This window comes from Mastigoproctus giganteus, chromosome 13, assembly GCF_048544385.1.
Source record: "Mastigoproctus giganteus isolate SK-2022 chromosome 13, ASM4854438v1, whole genome shotgun sequence".
Lineage (NCBI taxonomy): Eukaryota > Metazoa > Arthropoda > Arachnida > Uropygi > Thelyphonidae > Mastigoproctus > Mastigoproctus giganteus.
In genome coordinates, this window is record NC_143587.1 from 103,042,303 (window position 1) to 103,057,854 (window position 15,552).

A 15,552-nucleotide genomic window follows, 5' to 3' on the forward strand; every position below is an offset into this window, starting at 1 on the left:
AACACTCGTGTCAGAAAAGAAAATTGCATGGAATGTAAATAAATTATCAAGCAACACAGAAGTCTTTGGTAGATATAAGCTAGTCTGTGATCAAGTCACGAAGGAGGTTCAGCAAGCGAAGGCAGATTATGAAAAAATCTTTGGTAAAGGATGCTAAGAAAAACAGCAAAGGCATCTTTACTTATATAAACTCTAGAAGGAAGGGGATGAAACAGATTTGTCCACTTGATATCGATGGTTCGACTGTTGATGATACTGCTCAGACAGTTGACAAAATGAATGAGTATTTTGCATCTGTATTCACACATGAGGAATTCTGTAGAGAAGTGGAGGACAGAAGCTTATTAAACTCTAATGAGACTAATGATTTTGTAATAACTGAGACAAAAGTGGAGGAGAAATTGTTGAATTTGAACATAAGAAAGGCACTTGGAGTGGATGGGATCTATACAGTTATATTAAAGGAGGCGGAAAAGGAAGTAAGCAAACCCTTAGCCAAAATGATCAGAGCATCCTTGGACTGGAGATGTGCAAATGTATCCCTAATTACTCGTCTCCTTTCCAATCAAATTTTTGATTGGAAAGGTGACACGAGTAATTACAGACCTGCTGTTTGTTTATTTGGTTTTTAGGAGTATTAGCAACTAAGGCCATATTGCTCCGGGGATATGCGGTGGTCATTCCCTGGCCTTTCCGCATCCCCCGTATTTGGTGATCACGTGCTCGAACCCCGGTCTAATCAAGAAGTGTGTGCTACGCACTGCTGCTCCTGCCCACCTGGCTACGGAGGCGCCATATAGACCTGCTAAGGTTAACTTCTGTTCCAGGAGAAATAATGGAGTCACTAGTTAAAGAAGCACTACAGGATCATCTAGAAAAGACTGCAGTGATAGTTTAGAAATGGCATGCGTTTGTAAAGGGGAAGTCTCATCTGACAAATTTGATTGGGTATTATGATGTTGTTATAATAATGTGGTTACAAAGCAACTGGATGCAAAAAATAATTTTGATAACTTATACTTGGATTTCAGGAAAGGTTTTGATACTGTTGCACATAGAAGACTACTATACAAATTGGTGCAGTATGGTATTAAGGGCAAGTTGCTACAATGAATAAAAGGGTGGTTGAGTGGGAGAAGACAGAGTGGTAATCAATGGCTGCTGCTCTTCATGGACTAATGTTATTAGTGGAGTTCACCAGAGTTTGGTGTTGAGCCCAATGTTGTTTTGTATATTTACCAATAATATTGATGAAGGTATATCGAACTTAATGTCCAAGTTGGCAGATGATACAAAGGTTGGTAGGGTTGTTAATGACAGTAATGGCAGTGTGCTATCGCAACAGGATCTAGAAAAGTTGGGAAGATGGGCTGCAAAATGTCAACCGCAGTTCAACAAAATACTGCATATGAGTAAAAGTAACCCTAGAGAAATGTACCAACTATGTGGTATTACACTCAGGGTAGTGGAGAATGAAAAGGATCTGGGGGGTAATTGTGCAGTCTGATATGAAGTTTTCTGAGCAGTGCTGACAGGCTGTCAGAGCAGGTCATGGGTATTGTCAATGATATACAGGAATTTTGCTATTAGGGATAAGGAGGTGATTATTCCTTTGTATAAAGGAATGGTCATAATTATGAGAGCTTCCTTGGACTCAGGAGAGGTCCCCATGGACTGGAGTTGTGCAATTGTATCATCAATTCACAAAGGGGGTTCAAAAGTGACACGGGTAACTACAGACCTGTTAGTTTAACTTGTGTTCCGGGGGAAAATAATGGAATCGCTGGTTAAAGAAGCGTTGCAGGATCATCTAGACAAGACTGCAGTAATAGTTTAGACATCGCATGGGTTTGTTAAAGGACCAATTTGACTTATTTGTTTAGATACTATGATTAGATACCTGACCAATTTGATTAGATACTATGATGTAGTCACAAAGCAACTGAATGCCAAAAATAATTTTGATATCATATACTTGGATTTCATGAAAGCCTTTGATACTGTTGCACATGGAAGACTGCTGTACAAATTGGAGAGGTATGGCATTAAGGGTAAGTTGCTACATGGATAAAGGGATGGTTGAGTGGGAGATGACAGAGAATGGTAATCAATGGACACTGCTCGTCATGGACAAATGTTATTAGTGGAGTTCCTCAGGGTTCGGTGTTGGGCCCATTGCTGTTTTGCATATTTATCAATGATATTCATGAAGGTATATTTATCAATGATATTCATGAAGGGGAAGAATCCCATCAGCATTGAGCCTGCTCAACCCATTCAAGACCTTATACACCTCAATCAGAACACCTCACAGGTGCCTAGTCTCCACATGCTGCAGTTTGCGAGGAACTTTCTTGGCAAGAGGGGCCCCTTCATACCCCTCGCCAATCGTTGCCCTTCTCTGTAGTCATTATGAACATGAGCGGGCAAAACTTCAAATTGAGGAAAGACTGTTGTAGAATAGATGTGCAGAGATTAGCATTAGCAGAGGCATTTGATGCAAGAAAGCAAGCTTATGCAGCATCAGCCAAAAAAAAACCCACTTCCACTTCACCCCTCTGTTCGTTCAAAATACCTGTCCAGCTGAGCTTTAAACTTATTTAGGCTATAAACTTCCACTACAAGGGATGGAAGTCTGTTCCACCAACCAACCACCCGCTGGCTAAAGGCAAATTTCCGCACGTCTATCCTACATCTGTCTTTCCTCAATTTGAATTTATGCCCTCTCAGGTGATTATTCTGAGCTAGAGGAAGAATCCCATCAGCATTGAGCATGCTCAAACCATTCAAGGCTTTATACACCTCTATCAGATCACCTCGCTGGTGCCTAGTCTCCAGACACTGTAATTTGCAAAACTTAAGCCTTTCTTCGTAAGAGCACCCCTTTGTTCCATTCACTAATCTTGTTGCTCTTCTCTGTACTCGTTCCAGCAGCTCTACATCCTTCTTGAAATGAGGCTTCCAGACCTGTATACAGTACTTTAGGTGTGGCCTGACCATTGCCTTATACAAGGGAATAATCACCTCCTTATCCCTGCTGGAAAAATTCCTGTATATCATTGACAATACTCCATGAGCTACTCTTGCAGCCCGTCTGCACTGCTCAGAGAACTTCATATCTGCCTGCACAACCACCCCCAAGTCCCTTTCATTCTCTACCACTGTCAGTGTAGTACCACAGAGTTGATACGTTGCTCTGGGGTTGCTGTTTCCCATGTGTAGTACTTTACATTTGTCAATGTTAAACTTCATTTGCCACCTCTCAGCCCATCTGCTCATCCTTTCCAGATCCTGTTGCAGCAGTGGTATCTGTATTCGCGGTTTCGCGTATTCGCGGTCACTGATTTAATATAAAATGAAACCTAAAAAAATTTTATTTTTAAAGCGCTGTGTCAAAACAGTGCTCAGTGGGTGGGGGAGAGGGGTGACAAAATCACGAGCGTGGATGTTTCTTTATCCCCCTCACCTAACGATCATCAAACCGACGATGATGGATATATGTATCTGTCTGTACGTACGTGCATATAAAAGAGTGCGTGCGTTTTTTTTTTTTTTTTTTTAGGTCCTAGCCTCTGAAATCTCAGGAAATTAGGGGGCAGGACCTGCCAGAGTGAAACTAAAACTACTGGGTTCCTGGTCTGCCTCCACGGGGCGAAGGTGGGGCAACGTTGGGCCTCAGCAGGGGGTACAGCGACTAAACGACCAGATGAACAACGGTAAACGACATCACACAGATACAAAGCCCATACACTTAAATCTCTGGCATTTCCTAGTGAACTGGTACCCACAATGAAAGCAACACTGAGATGGGGGAAACCCCTGGTGCCCTCTGACACTAAATACACCTTACCTTTCACCTTATGTACTGTCTATGAACATAGTCATATTATGAAGGTATGTATAATACATACATAGACAAAATTTTAGACTAGTTTTTCTTATATATTTCATACTCTGGAATGGAACCCCTTTATTACTATGGGAGCCATAACTCAGTATTCGCGTTTTCGGTATTCGCGGCATTTCTCAGGAACGTAACCCCTGCTATTCACGGGAGTTTACTGTATTAGTAAAAAACACCAGTGAGTTTTTGAAACCTTCAAATAGGCCTCTGAGGTTGGGAAAATTCATATTCACAAAAATTACACACGTACACCAACCGTTGCTGAAATAATTTACTTTAATACTGTAAAATATACATAGAACTAATAAAATAACAAAACTTTTCTTTAAATTAATGTAGAATTAAAATAAAATCTATTTACAATAAATATAAAAATATATATAAAATATAAGAATTTATAATATTTAGTTTCTATATAATATCGGTGTAAATACACCATAGTTAACCCATATATTTGAGCTACGGTTGTAGCGTAGAAGGCATCGTTTTAAATGTATCTCATAATGTGGTTGCCTTCACAACAAGATAGCTGCTATTGAATTACTTCAAATAAATAACGCTTCTCTAGTAGAGAAGACTACTGTTATTTATTTTCAGCGTACCACCACCCAGACGATCGTTTCGAAGCTTTTTGGCTCCGTCATCAGTGGGCGGGTAGGTAATACAATATGCCGTCTAGGTAATACAATACGATCGTCTGGGTGGTGGTACGCTGAAAATAAATAACAGTAGTCTTCTCTACTAGAGAAGCGTTATTTATTTGAAGTAATTCAATAGCAGCTATCTTGTTGTGAAGGCAACCACATTATGAGATACATTTAAAACGATGCCTTCTACGCTACAACCGTAGCTCAAATATATGGGTTAACTATGGTGTATTTACACCGATATTATATAGTTAATTATCAAAACCCATAAGGATTATGCCTAGTGCATTTAATTTTCCAAATACATTACCACCACACCCTTCTGGCATCTCTCATAATGTGGATATAACTTCGCAACTGAGATGGCATATTGTATTACCTACCCGCCCACTGATGACGGAGCCAAAAAGCTTCGAAACGATCGTCTGGGTGGTGGTACGCTGAAAATAAATAACAGTAGTCTTCTCTACTAGAGAAGCGTTATTTATTTGAAGTAATTCAATAGCAGCTATCTTGTTGTGAAGGCAACCACATTATGAGATACATTTAAAACGATGCCTTCTACGCTACAACCGTAGCTCAAATATATGGGTTAACTATGGTGTATTTACACCGATATTATATAGTTAATTATCAAAACCCATAAGGATTATGCCTAGTGCATTTAATTTTCCAAATATTTAGTTTCATATTTTATATTTTTATAAAATATAAAACTAAAATACCAATAAAACAATGAGACTAAAACCGCTAAATTCCCAAAGCTTTCAGAGGCATCTGCCTCCTTTCTCAACAGTAAGATTTTTATGATACAACACATCCTTAAATAACAGCAAGCCCAAGGCTCTCGGCACGTGGTTCCACAGGAGCATGGGCAGTATTCTCTTCATGTGCACTGGAACCGGAAATGGCTCAGGAAGGTGCCAGGCGGAACCAATCATCCTGTCCAAGAATCACCGTCTCAAAGAGGGGATGAATATGAATTCCCCTGTCTCTGTTAATGGTATTGTTCTCAGAAGAACAAATCCGCAAGCTCGCAAGCCACTTGCAATCCCAAAACCTATGTGCATAGTCAACGATGACAGCTTCGTCCAGGGAGATCTGATGATGATGCTTCTCCCAAAAATGTTATGCTACAGCAGACTTCCCATAATCCGCAGATTTTATAGCATTCATGTGTTCCCACGGATGATCTTTGAACTGCTGCCTCGTTTCTCCACAGTTAGTAGTGGGGTTGTTTATGAGATTAGATGCCTGGATTGTGGGAGTGTTATGTCGATGAAACGAAGCGGCGGTTCAAAGATCGTCTGTGGGAACACATGAATGCCATAAAATCTGCAGATTATGGGAAGTCTGCTGTAGCGTAACATTTTTGGGAGAAGCATCATCAGCAGATCTCCCCGGACGAAGCTGTCATCGTCGGCTATGCACATAGGTTTTTGGAACGCAAGTGGCTTGACAGCTTGCGGATTTGTTCTTCTGAGAACAATACCATTAACAGAGACAGGGGAATTCGTATTCATCCCCTCTTTGAGACGGTGATTCTTGGACGGGATAATCGGTTCTGCCTGTCACCTTCCCGAGCCATTTCCGGTTCCAGTGCACACGAAGAGAATACCTCCTATGCTCCTGTGGAACCACGTGCTGAGAGCCGTGAGCCTGTTGTTATTTAAGGATGTGTTGTACCTAAAAATCTTACTGTGAAAGCTTTGGGATTTTAGCAGTTTTAGTTTCATCAGAATTTTAGTGGTTTTAGTTTCATTATTTTATCACTTTTATTTTCTCATAAATTCTTATATTTTATATATATTTTTATATTTATTGTAAATAGATTTTATTTTAATTCTACATTAATTTAAAGAAAAGTTTTGTTATTTTATTAGTTCTATGTATATTTTACAGTATTAAGTAAATCAAAAGTAAATTATTTCAGCAACGGTTGTTGTATGTGTGTAATTTTTGTAAATATGAGTTTTTGAAACAGTGATTTTGGGCCCCCCCTCAGATCGGGTCCCCAGGCAGATGTCTTTTTTGCCTATAGGATAATGTGCTACCACTGTACAACTGCAGTTTTGGCAAACTGCTAGTAAATGGCTGGAGATTGCATGAATATGCTGACACAGTTTCAAGTTTTGAATTGTCTGGTAGTCTCAAAGTGGCCTTAAATCATATGCTGGAAGTGTGAACTGTTTTGTGAGCTGCATAATGAAAGATTTGAAGACTGAGCAACATTTTACTATATGCTATTATGTTTGTTGTGGCATGAGTTCTACAGAGATTGAAAGAAATCTCAAAGGTTTACAGAGACAATTGAAGAAAACCACAATTTTAAAGTGGCAAAAATGTATTAAAGAAGGTCAAGAAACTGTGGCTGGTGACACAACATGGACAGCTGAGGAGTTCTGCCACTCTAGAGCAAACTGCAAAGGCCTAGGAAATCTTGGATGAAGACTAATGAATCACACTATCAGAATGTCAATCTAATATGGCAGTACGCACAAAATTGTTACAGAACAACTTAGTGTCTTAAATCCATGCTCACTTTCCATTGGACATCCAATTAGAAACAAAACTGCACAAAAGTGTTTAGAAAAATGCTAATAATTTAAGAGAGAGACAGTGCAGAATTTCTTAGTTGCATAGAGATTGGTGATAAGACAGATTAATCATAATGATCAAGAATCAAAGCAACCATTGAGTGAATGGAAGCATCATGACTCACTGCAAAAAAGCAATGAAAGCCAACCTCTCTGCTGCAAAACAAATGGCAGTGGTCTCTTTTGACTAGAAAGGTATTCTGACACTTTGTGCCATGCAGTATAGCCCATTAATAAAGAAGTTTATGGTAAAATTTTGTGGAAAATGAAGTGCTGTGTAATTTTCAACAAAACATCCTAAATTTTCTGACCAATAATGGCTCTTTCATCACAACAATGCCAGACCACACATTGCTACTACTATTCACATTGCTACTATTATTCAAAATGTTATCTAGTCAATGGATGCAGAAATACTGCCAAAACCTCCAACTTTCCTGATCTTACTCCCTATGAATTTTTTTATTACTTAAGTTGAATATTGTACTGAAGGCCAGCATCTTATCAGACAAGGAAGTGCAAAATGCCCCAATGACCACTCTCTATAGACTTATCAAGAAATGGCTTATAGAAATGCTTCTTCAAGTAGGTTCAGCAATAGTGTAAGTGAATACTCTTTGAAAGAGATTATTTTGAAAAGAAGAGAACTAGCAAACTTAGCAACAAAGATTAAAATTAAGATTGGTCCATTACACAAATTAAATAATAGGGCACAGCCTCATTATGTACACAGCAATGAGAAAACTAAATTTACTACTTAGTGCACCAATTTCATATTGTGAAGGCTCTTCGCCATAAGTTGACTCAGCATTGCAACAGAGAGAGAGAGAGAGAAAGAGAAAGAGAGCCTTAATCAATCTACAAGAGCTTATATAGAGAAAAAAAAAAAAGGTTGAAATCTTTAATTTGTCTGAAAGAAAAATTAAATTCATTACCTGTTTGAGGAATCAGAATTCAACTCAGTTGTTATGCTATGCATTTCTTTAGCAGTAATTTTGTCCTCTGGCAATTTTTCTAAATCATTAGCTGTGTCTGAAGTTCTGTAAGGACCTTTATTTCCCATTGTTTGATTTTTGTCATAAGTGGTTGCTAATTTGGTATTGTGTATAACAGAACCCTGAGTACAAACACTTTTATTCGATTTAATTCCATCGTCCATTTCTCTGTCACTGAGAGAAAACTGCCTGCGAGAACTATTGCACTGGTTTGATTTTTCAAGTGACTTTAAAACTTTTTTTTCTATTTTTAGATTACCTCTTTGTTTTGAACTTGTACTGTTTGGATTTTTATTACTGAAAACTTCTGACTGTATTCTGGCTGCATTTACTTGATCTACTTCAGGTAAATATTTTCCGTGATTTCTCAAATGAGGCTCACTCTTTTTCATTTCTATGGCTGTTATTTCTGTGTAGATTGGCTCAGTCTTAGAACTAGTACCATTTTCTATGGTATCAGTGTTAGAATAAGAAAGCCTCCTTCTAGATCTTGGCCTTTCCAAAGAGGATGCTTTACTGCAAGAATTTCTAGGAAGGTGTGGTGTGCTTGGGCTGATATGTGAATTGTCACTTGGGGACAGCATTGTGGGAGTGGCATGGTAGACAGACAATCCCTTTTTATTACGATGAGGTAGACTAGAGTACATATTTGGCTTTCTGGAGGCTGTATTAATGAACCTGGATACTGGAGAGAGGGATATGGGGGAAACAATATTACTCCTAGGTGTGCTTGTTTGAGGTCCAACGTTTCGAAGGTGAGAAGCACTTTGTGGTGTGAAACAAGTCTTTTCTGGACGCAAAATACTTTTTGGAACAGTTCCTCCAAATGCTACCTTTACTGGAGACATACCAGCTGCATGCCTCAAACTTAAACCATTAATGTTTTTATTATACATAGTAGATTTTGGTGAGGGTGAAGATCCCTGATGAGTAGCATTATATACACGACGGATATTTTCTGATGATGCAAAACATTTCTTAGGAGATTGAGAAAGTGATTTATTATATCCATTTTTTGGAAAAATAGGACTGGGATAAAGGCTATCAGGATTGAGTGTTTGCTTATTTGGGGTCGACTGGGGTGAAAATTTTCTCTGAGAGTCATAAAATACACGGCTTGGACATCTTCGGAAATTACTTAAGGTGGCATCTGTTTCATCTGATGAAGAATGCCGACTTATATTGACAGGTGTATAATGAAGCTCTTTATATAATGGTCCTTGGAGTACATGTGTTGCAGACTGTGAGAAGGAGTCATGAGGCACAGAACTACAAATAGCTGTATCATGCATTCTTTTTCTAGTGGTAGCCTCAGAAGATTTGCATGGCAGATGTACACGGTAAAGAGATGAAGACTTGCGAGTGGACAACCGATTCTTGCCACATCTACTCTCTCTTGGAAAGTAGCCAGTTTTTGGTAAAGAGAATGTTTGTGTCCAGGCGTTGTTCAAAGGAGGAGACTCTCTTACATGTTGTGACTGGTGGTCCCTTGAGACTGGCGACTGCTGAAAAAAAGAAAAAATAAATAAATCCTAAGGAGTCCATGACCACACAAAAATAAAAATATTTAAATTTTCATAAAAATTCTGACTCTGTATGATCATTTTTGTAATTTGTTTTTTTTTTTTTTTTTTTGTTTTGTTTTGTTTAGGAGCATTAGCAGCTAAGGCCATATTGCTCTGGGATATGCGGTGGTCATTCCCTGACCTTTCAGCATCCTCCGTATTTGGTGGTGACGAGCTCGAACCCCGGTCTAATCAAGAAGCGTGTGCTACGCACTGCTGCTCCTTCCCACCTGGCTACGGAGGCGCCTTTTGTAATTTGTTAGTTTTTTAATGGTGTTATGTACTTTTATTACATTCCATTGTAATTCATAAGCAATAGACTGGTTATAGTGAGCCACCATTATTCTTAACTGGGAACCCAGGAGTTTCCGGATGATATTTAGTTTTTGTTGACAAGATGTTCTTAGTCTTTTGATATTATTATTATTATTATTATTATTATTAATATCCATATGATGCAAGGAAGCCTGAGGCTTATGCTGCACCAGGAAAAAAAAAAAAAAAAAAAAGTTCCCGAGTAACCCTGAGAGAGAGAGAGAGAGAGAGAGAGTCAAAAGTAGAAGGGAATCACCAAGAAAGAGAAGAATGATGATATCCAGCTCAGGACCCTGGGTGTGCCAAGCCCATACTCACCAGATGTGAGCCCCCGGGGTTAAATATGTTCTAGAAAGGCAAGTTTATGGTCTAATGTGATTCCTAAGAATCATGTGCTGGAGTGAACTGCTATTAGTCATCCATTCAGTTGTAGTTCCAGATGTGGTTGAAGTTTACATTGGCGGCAAATATAGATGCACAACATTTTTTTGAGGACAAAGTTGAAAACCACTGGTTTGTGCCCATAAACTGATCTTAGTTATTGCCCCTTGCAACTGTCTCTCAATTGTATTCATTTTGTTCGCATGACACAAAATAGTAAAGTAGTCTACAAACAATGCTTTATCAATAGTGTTTGGAATTGGTTCAGCAATGGCATTTATTGCAATTAGAAAGAGTGTAGCACTGAGTAGAGCCCTGGGAAACTCTTTGTAAAAATACTGGGCAAAATTAGAAACTGAATCAACACTTAAAAATGAAACCTTTCAGTACAAAACTGAAAGAAGATGATTATTAAAAAGTGTCCCATAAATTTCAGCTTAAAAGAGCACTAACTTCTTATGACTGCATTCACTGCGGCAAATTCAAAATAAGTTCAAAATTACTGTATAATTTAGGCAGCTTATGGTCATACATACAGATTTGCCTGCTTTTTTCCTTCTTCCTTTTTTCGTTTTTACTATTTATTAAAATTAGTTTTACAAAATATATATTCATAACTAGATCCCTTCAAGGTAATAAGTTTATAAATATGGATATCAAGGTTATGTTTGAATTTTTATGGTACATGGGCAAATTTGGCCATGATGGACCAAGACCAAAGGTATAGAAAAAATAGAGTAATTAATATAATATATAATTAATTGAATAATCAATTTAATATAATAAATAATACAATATAACATAATTAATTAATATAATAATAGAGGAGAATATAGTATAATTTTTTAAAAATATTGCGGGGAGAATTCTGGTAGACACAGCCCTCCACCCCTCACCCGCATTGTAAATGGCACTGTAGTTTAAGCAATCTGCATAAGTTATACAGTATCTAGGTAGATATGGCACATAATGTTTTAGGGTATAAATTTCATCTGGTCTTTCTCAACTACTTTCCTCCCTTCTGTTGTAGAACAGGAGGGAGTTAACTCTTTCCATCCCTGCCAACAGGTGCAGCAAACTAAAGGGTTTTCTGTATTTTCATTTCTAAACCATAAGCTGTTGATGTCCTATTTCCACACAGCCACAGACCAAAAAAATTGTAAAATGAATTATACAGTAAACTCTGTAAAATCCAGCACTTTAGAATCAGGAATATTTTAAAATATACTATGAAATATTAAGAAAGTACTCCAGCACTTGATCAAACAATCACATTTGTCTTTAAGAATCAATGCAAAAAAAAAAAAAAAAAAAAATAGCTGACATTTTTCTTTATAAGCTGCTTGCAGGATTCTCCTCATTTAATAAGCAAGATTCAAAGTGCACCTTTTGCAGGCAGGATTTAAACCACGCAGATAATTCAATGGCCTTAATCCTTATAGCAGAAAAAAGTTGCCTTTGCAATGAGTTGCCATGGTATTGCATTACTTTCAAACAGATGGCTTATCAATAATTTAATTAAAATATTAAAAAAAAAAAAGATGAGATGAGAACCTTTTTCAGGACTAACTAGTCCCTCAACAAATAGCTGGTAACAGACCAAAACAGTTGTAAAGAAGTTGTTCAATGTCAGCTGTTATGCGGTATATGAAATCAGTTTCAAACTTATAGCTGAAGCTTTTGAAAGTAGTGTAAAACTAGGGTAACTAGTAGAGTCGGAATGCCTTGGCATTGGGGCAGGTGCCAAGGGCACCAATATCAGATGGGTACAAGTGACAGGCCACATCAGTTCCATGCCAAGCTATTTCGACACCTAAGGCTAGCTGACAAAATGGCACCTCTAGATGATGTCGCATCAGAATGAGCAGAGGGCGGGGTGAAAATTAATTTTCGCCAAATGGCATGTTTTCAGAGGGCAATTCAAGCCTGCATGCATCCTTAAATCTGAGTACATACTGCATAGCAGCATAGATCTATCTGCCGTGAAAAACAACTTTGAAAGGACCAATCAGGTGACCGCTTCATCATTGCATGCTCAAATGCATAGCAGTTTGCAATTCACACATTGTGTACATTCTACAATACTGAATAAGTTTGGAGCTATAAATAATGGGCGTATAATGTTTTTATTTGTTTGTTTTGTTGTTTGGTTTTTAGGAGCATTAGCAACTAAAGCCATATTGCTCCAGGGATATGTGGTGGTCATTACCTGACCTTTCTGCATCCTCCATATTTGGTGGTCATAGGCTCGAACTCCAGTCTAATCAAGAAGCGTGTGCTATGCACTGCTGCTTCTGCCCACCTGGCTATGGAGGCACCTAGTGTTTTTGTGCTTGCTATATAAACAGGTAATTGTGAATACTGTTATTTATAATTTAAATAAAACAATAAAGGTCCAATTAATTTTAGACATGCCACCAAAGAAGAGAGAGAGAGAGAGAGAGAGAAAAAAAAAAAAAAAAAGAGTGGCTTATTGTAAGCCAGTTTACAAAACTGGCTTACAATAAGCCACTCCAAACCTAAAAGTGACAACAAAAACAAACATAATTTGAATCAGGATGAAACAAATGATGATGCTACTGAAATTGAAGTCATTTTAAAAGAATTGGAAAGTACAGAGAATAACGAACAAAGAAAATGGCAGAAGAAAATAATGGCATCAATAATATTAATATAGAACATATAAGTCTGAATTTTAACGATCCAACCAGATGGAGTTTTAATATCCACAAAAACAGATATCTTACAGTGCAAAATGGTCCTGAACATATAGTGTTAAGTACGTATCCTTCACTAATGGCTGATGGTTCAATAATTCGTGGAAATACAAAAATGAACTTATTGAAGAAAAAAAAAAAAAAAAGAGGAGATGATTATTTTATTGCAAAAACAAAGATGCAGTATATTCTGAAAAAGGCCTCTGAGATTGGGCAAATTCATATCTTAGCAATAAATAAACTCACACACCAACCATAAGAATAAGTATTTTACTGTAACTGAAAATTTACAAATTAAAATAAAATAAATAAAATTACTACACTATGTATTTACAAAAACTGCTATTATAATAAATTAAATTATGTACATTGTGAAAACATTAAAACTGTAATAAAATCCTTGCAATAAAATATACTAAAATACACCAGATTAAAAATGATAAAAACGATAAGAAACCAGGAGCTATCGGAAGCATCAGCTTCCTTCCTCAGCAGTAACAAAACTTCCTGCAACACTTCCTTATATAACAGGCTTACGGTACTTATACACGTGATTCAGTCGGCACATGGTCTGAACTGGAAGCGGAAACAGTAGAGTGGTATACAGGATAAAATGCCCGGATTGTGGGGAATTTTATGTGGGCGAGACAAAACGACGGCTGCTCAAGGATCGTCTGGGGGAGCATGCAAATGCTATAAAAACCGCTGATTACAACAAGTCTGCTGCGGCCGAGCATTTCTGGGACCCCAGCGGATGCGGTTATTGTGGATCGAGCACATGGGTTCTGGGACCGTAAATGGCTCGAGAGCTTATGAATCAGTTCATCTGACAACAATATCATGAATAGGGACAGAGGTATGCGTATGCATCCTCTGTTTGAAACCATTGTCCTAAGTACGGATGAACGGTTTTGCTTTGTACGCTCCTGAGCTGTTTCCGCTTCCAGTTCAGACCATGTGCCGACTGAACCACGTGTATAAGTACCGTAAGCCTATTATATAAGGAAGCATTGCAGGAAGTTTTGTTACTGCTGAGGAAGGAAGCCGATGCTTCCGAAAGCTCCAGGTTTCTTATCGTTTTTATCACTTTTAATCCGGTTTATTTTAGTATATTTTATTGCAAGGATTTTATTACAGTTTTAATGTTTTCACAATGTACATAATTTAATTTATTATAATAGCAGTTTTTGTAAATACATAGTGTAGTAATTTTATTTATTTTAATTTGTAAAATTTTCAGTTACAGTAAAATACTTATTCTTATGGTTGGTGTACGAGTTTATTTATTGCTAAGATACGCAGTATATTGTTTTCTGTACCTCTTATTTGTATCTGGCACAAATAATATTTCATTTTTCAATGAAAAGCTGCCAACATTTCATGTTTAGAAGGTTTAACATTTTCATTGCCCTCATTTTCTTCCTCTTGTCATAGATATTGTAATTGTTCTTTAAAACTAGTTCTTAAATTTTTTTAAAAAACTGTCCAAAATGTTGGAGTCACACAGATATTCAACTATAAATATTCATTATAATTCATTATAAACAAAAATTGGGAAAATTTGAGGCAAAGTGTGGATGATTCACTTCTGCGAAACACCAGAGGCCACTTATCGAGGTAAAGAAAAACCACCGTCTCCTAAATCTCTAACAGGGTGCTTACAGCAGAAGGTTGACCAGAGCCTATTGTCCGAATGTGGAATACACATTGATCCACTGGCTATGAATACATAAAACATAGTTGACCGGCAAAACTTCTCAGTATATGGGATATGTAATTGGATAGGTTTTACAGGTACCATTAAGTTGCAGATGGTAATTTCTTTAGATCTCAATTCATGTTTAGCAACAGTACTATTGCCTAAATTGCTTGAAAGCCACAGGTGCAAACAATGCATACGCAATTAAGTCTCTCATAATGCATTCATTATATGGAAAATTTTCTTCATTCTACATAAACTATTTTAAATGTAATTGCTAAGGAGAATTCAAAAAAAATTTGCTATAAAGAAGTTTGTTAAACAGAGGTCTGACTGTACTTGTTATTATTTTACCAATTATCAAAAAAAAGACACGTAGCCACAAATTTGCCAAGGGTGCCAAAAACCTAGCTGTGCTGCTGAGGGTAACTCATTACAAAGACAGTATATTTGTTCCGCTATGCGAATTAAGACCATTGCATGATCCATGCAGTTTAAATCCTGCTTGCAAAAACAGATAAAGGAAAAGATATTATAAATGTTCACAGACATAAATAACATCAGTTGTTTGTGCTTAATATTTTTTGAAACGTGCTCCTCTAAAATTGCTCAACCACTAGGTAAACCCCTTTGAACCGAGAATTCAATCTCCAGGAATACCACATTATAAAAAAAATTTACTGTATGATGAACATTTTTTTTATATTTTGTTCACACACACGCATGCGTGCG

The 15,552-nt window shown here is 37.4% G+C and overlaps 1 protein-coding gene across 1 annotated transcript in view; it reads right to left on the minus strand.

The window, feature by feature from the left end:
• The window catches only part of insc (spindle orientation adaptor protein inscuteable), a 270,540-nt gene that overhangs the window by 137,420 nt on the left and 117,568 nt on the right, over window positions 1–15,552 (minus strand). The window contains exon 2 of the mRNA XM_090387321.1: window positions 8,084–9,648. Within this exon, the coding sequence (XP_090243447.1) occupies window positions 8,084–9,648 (1,565 nt within the window). The remainder of the gene's footprint in view (window positions 1–8,083; window positions 9,649–15,552) is intronic.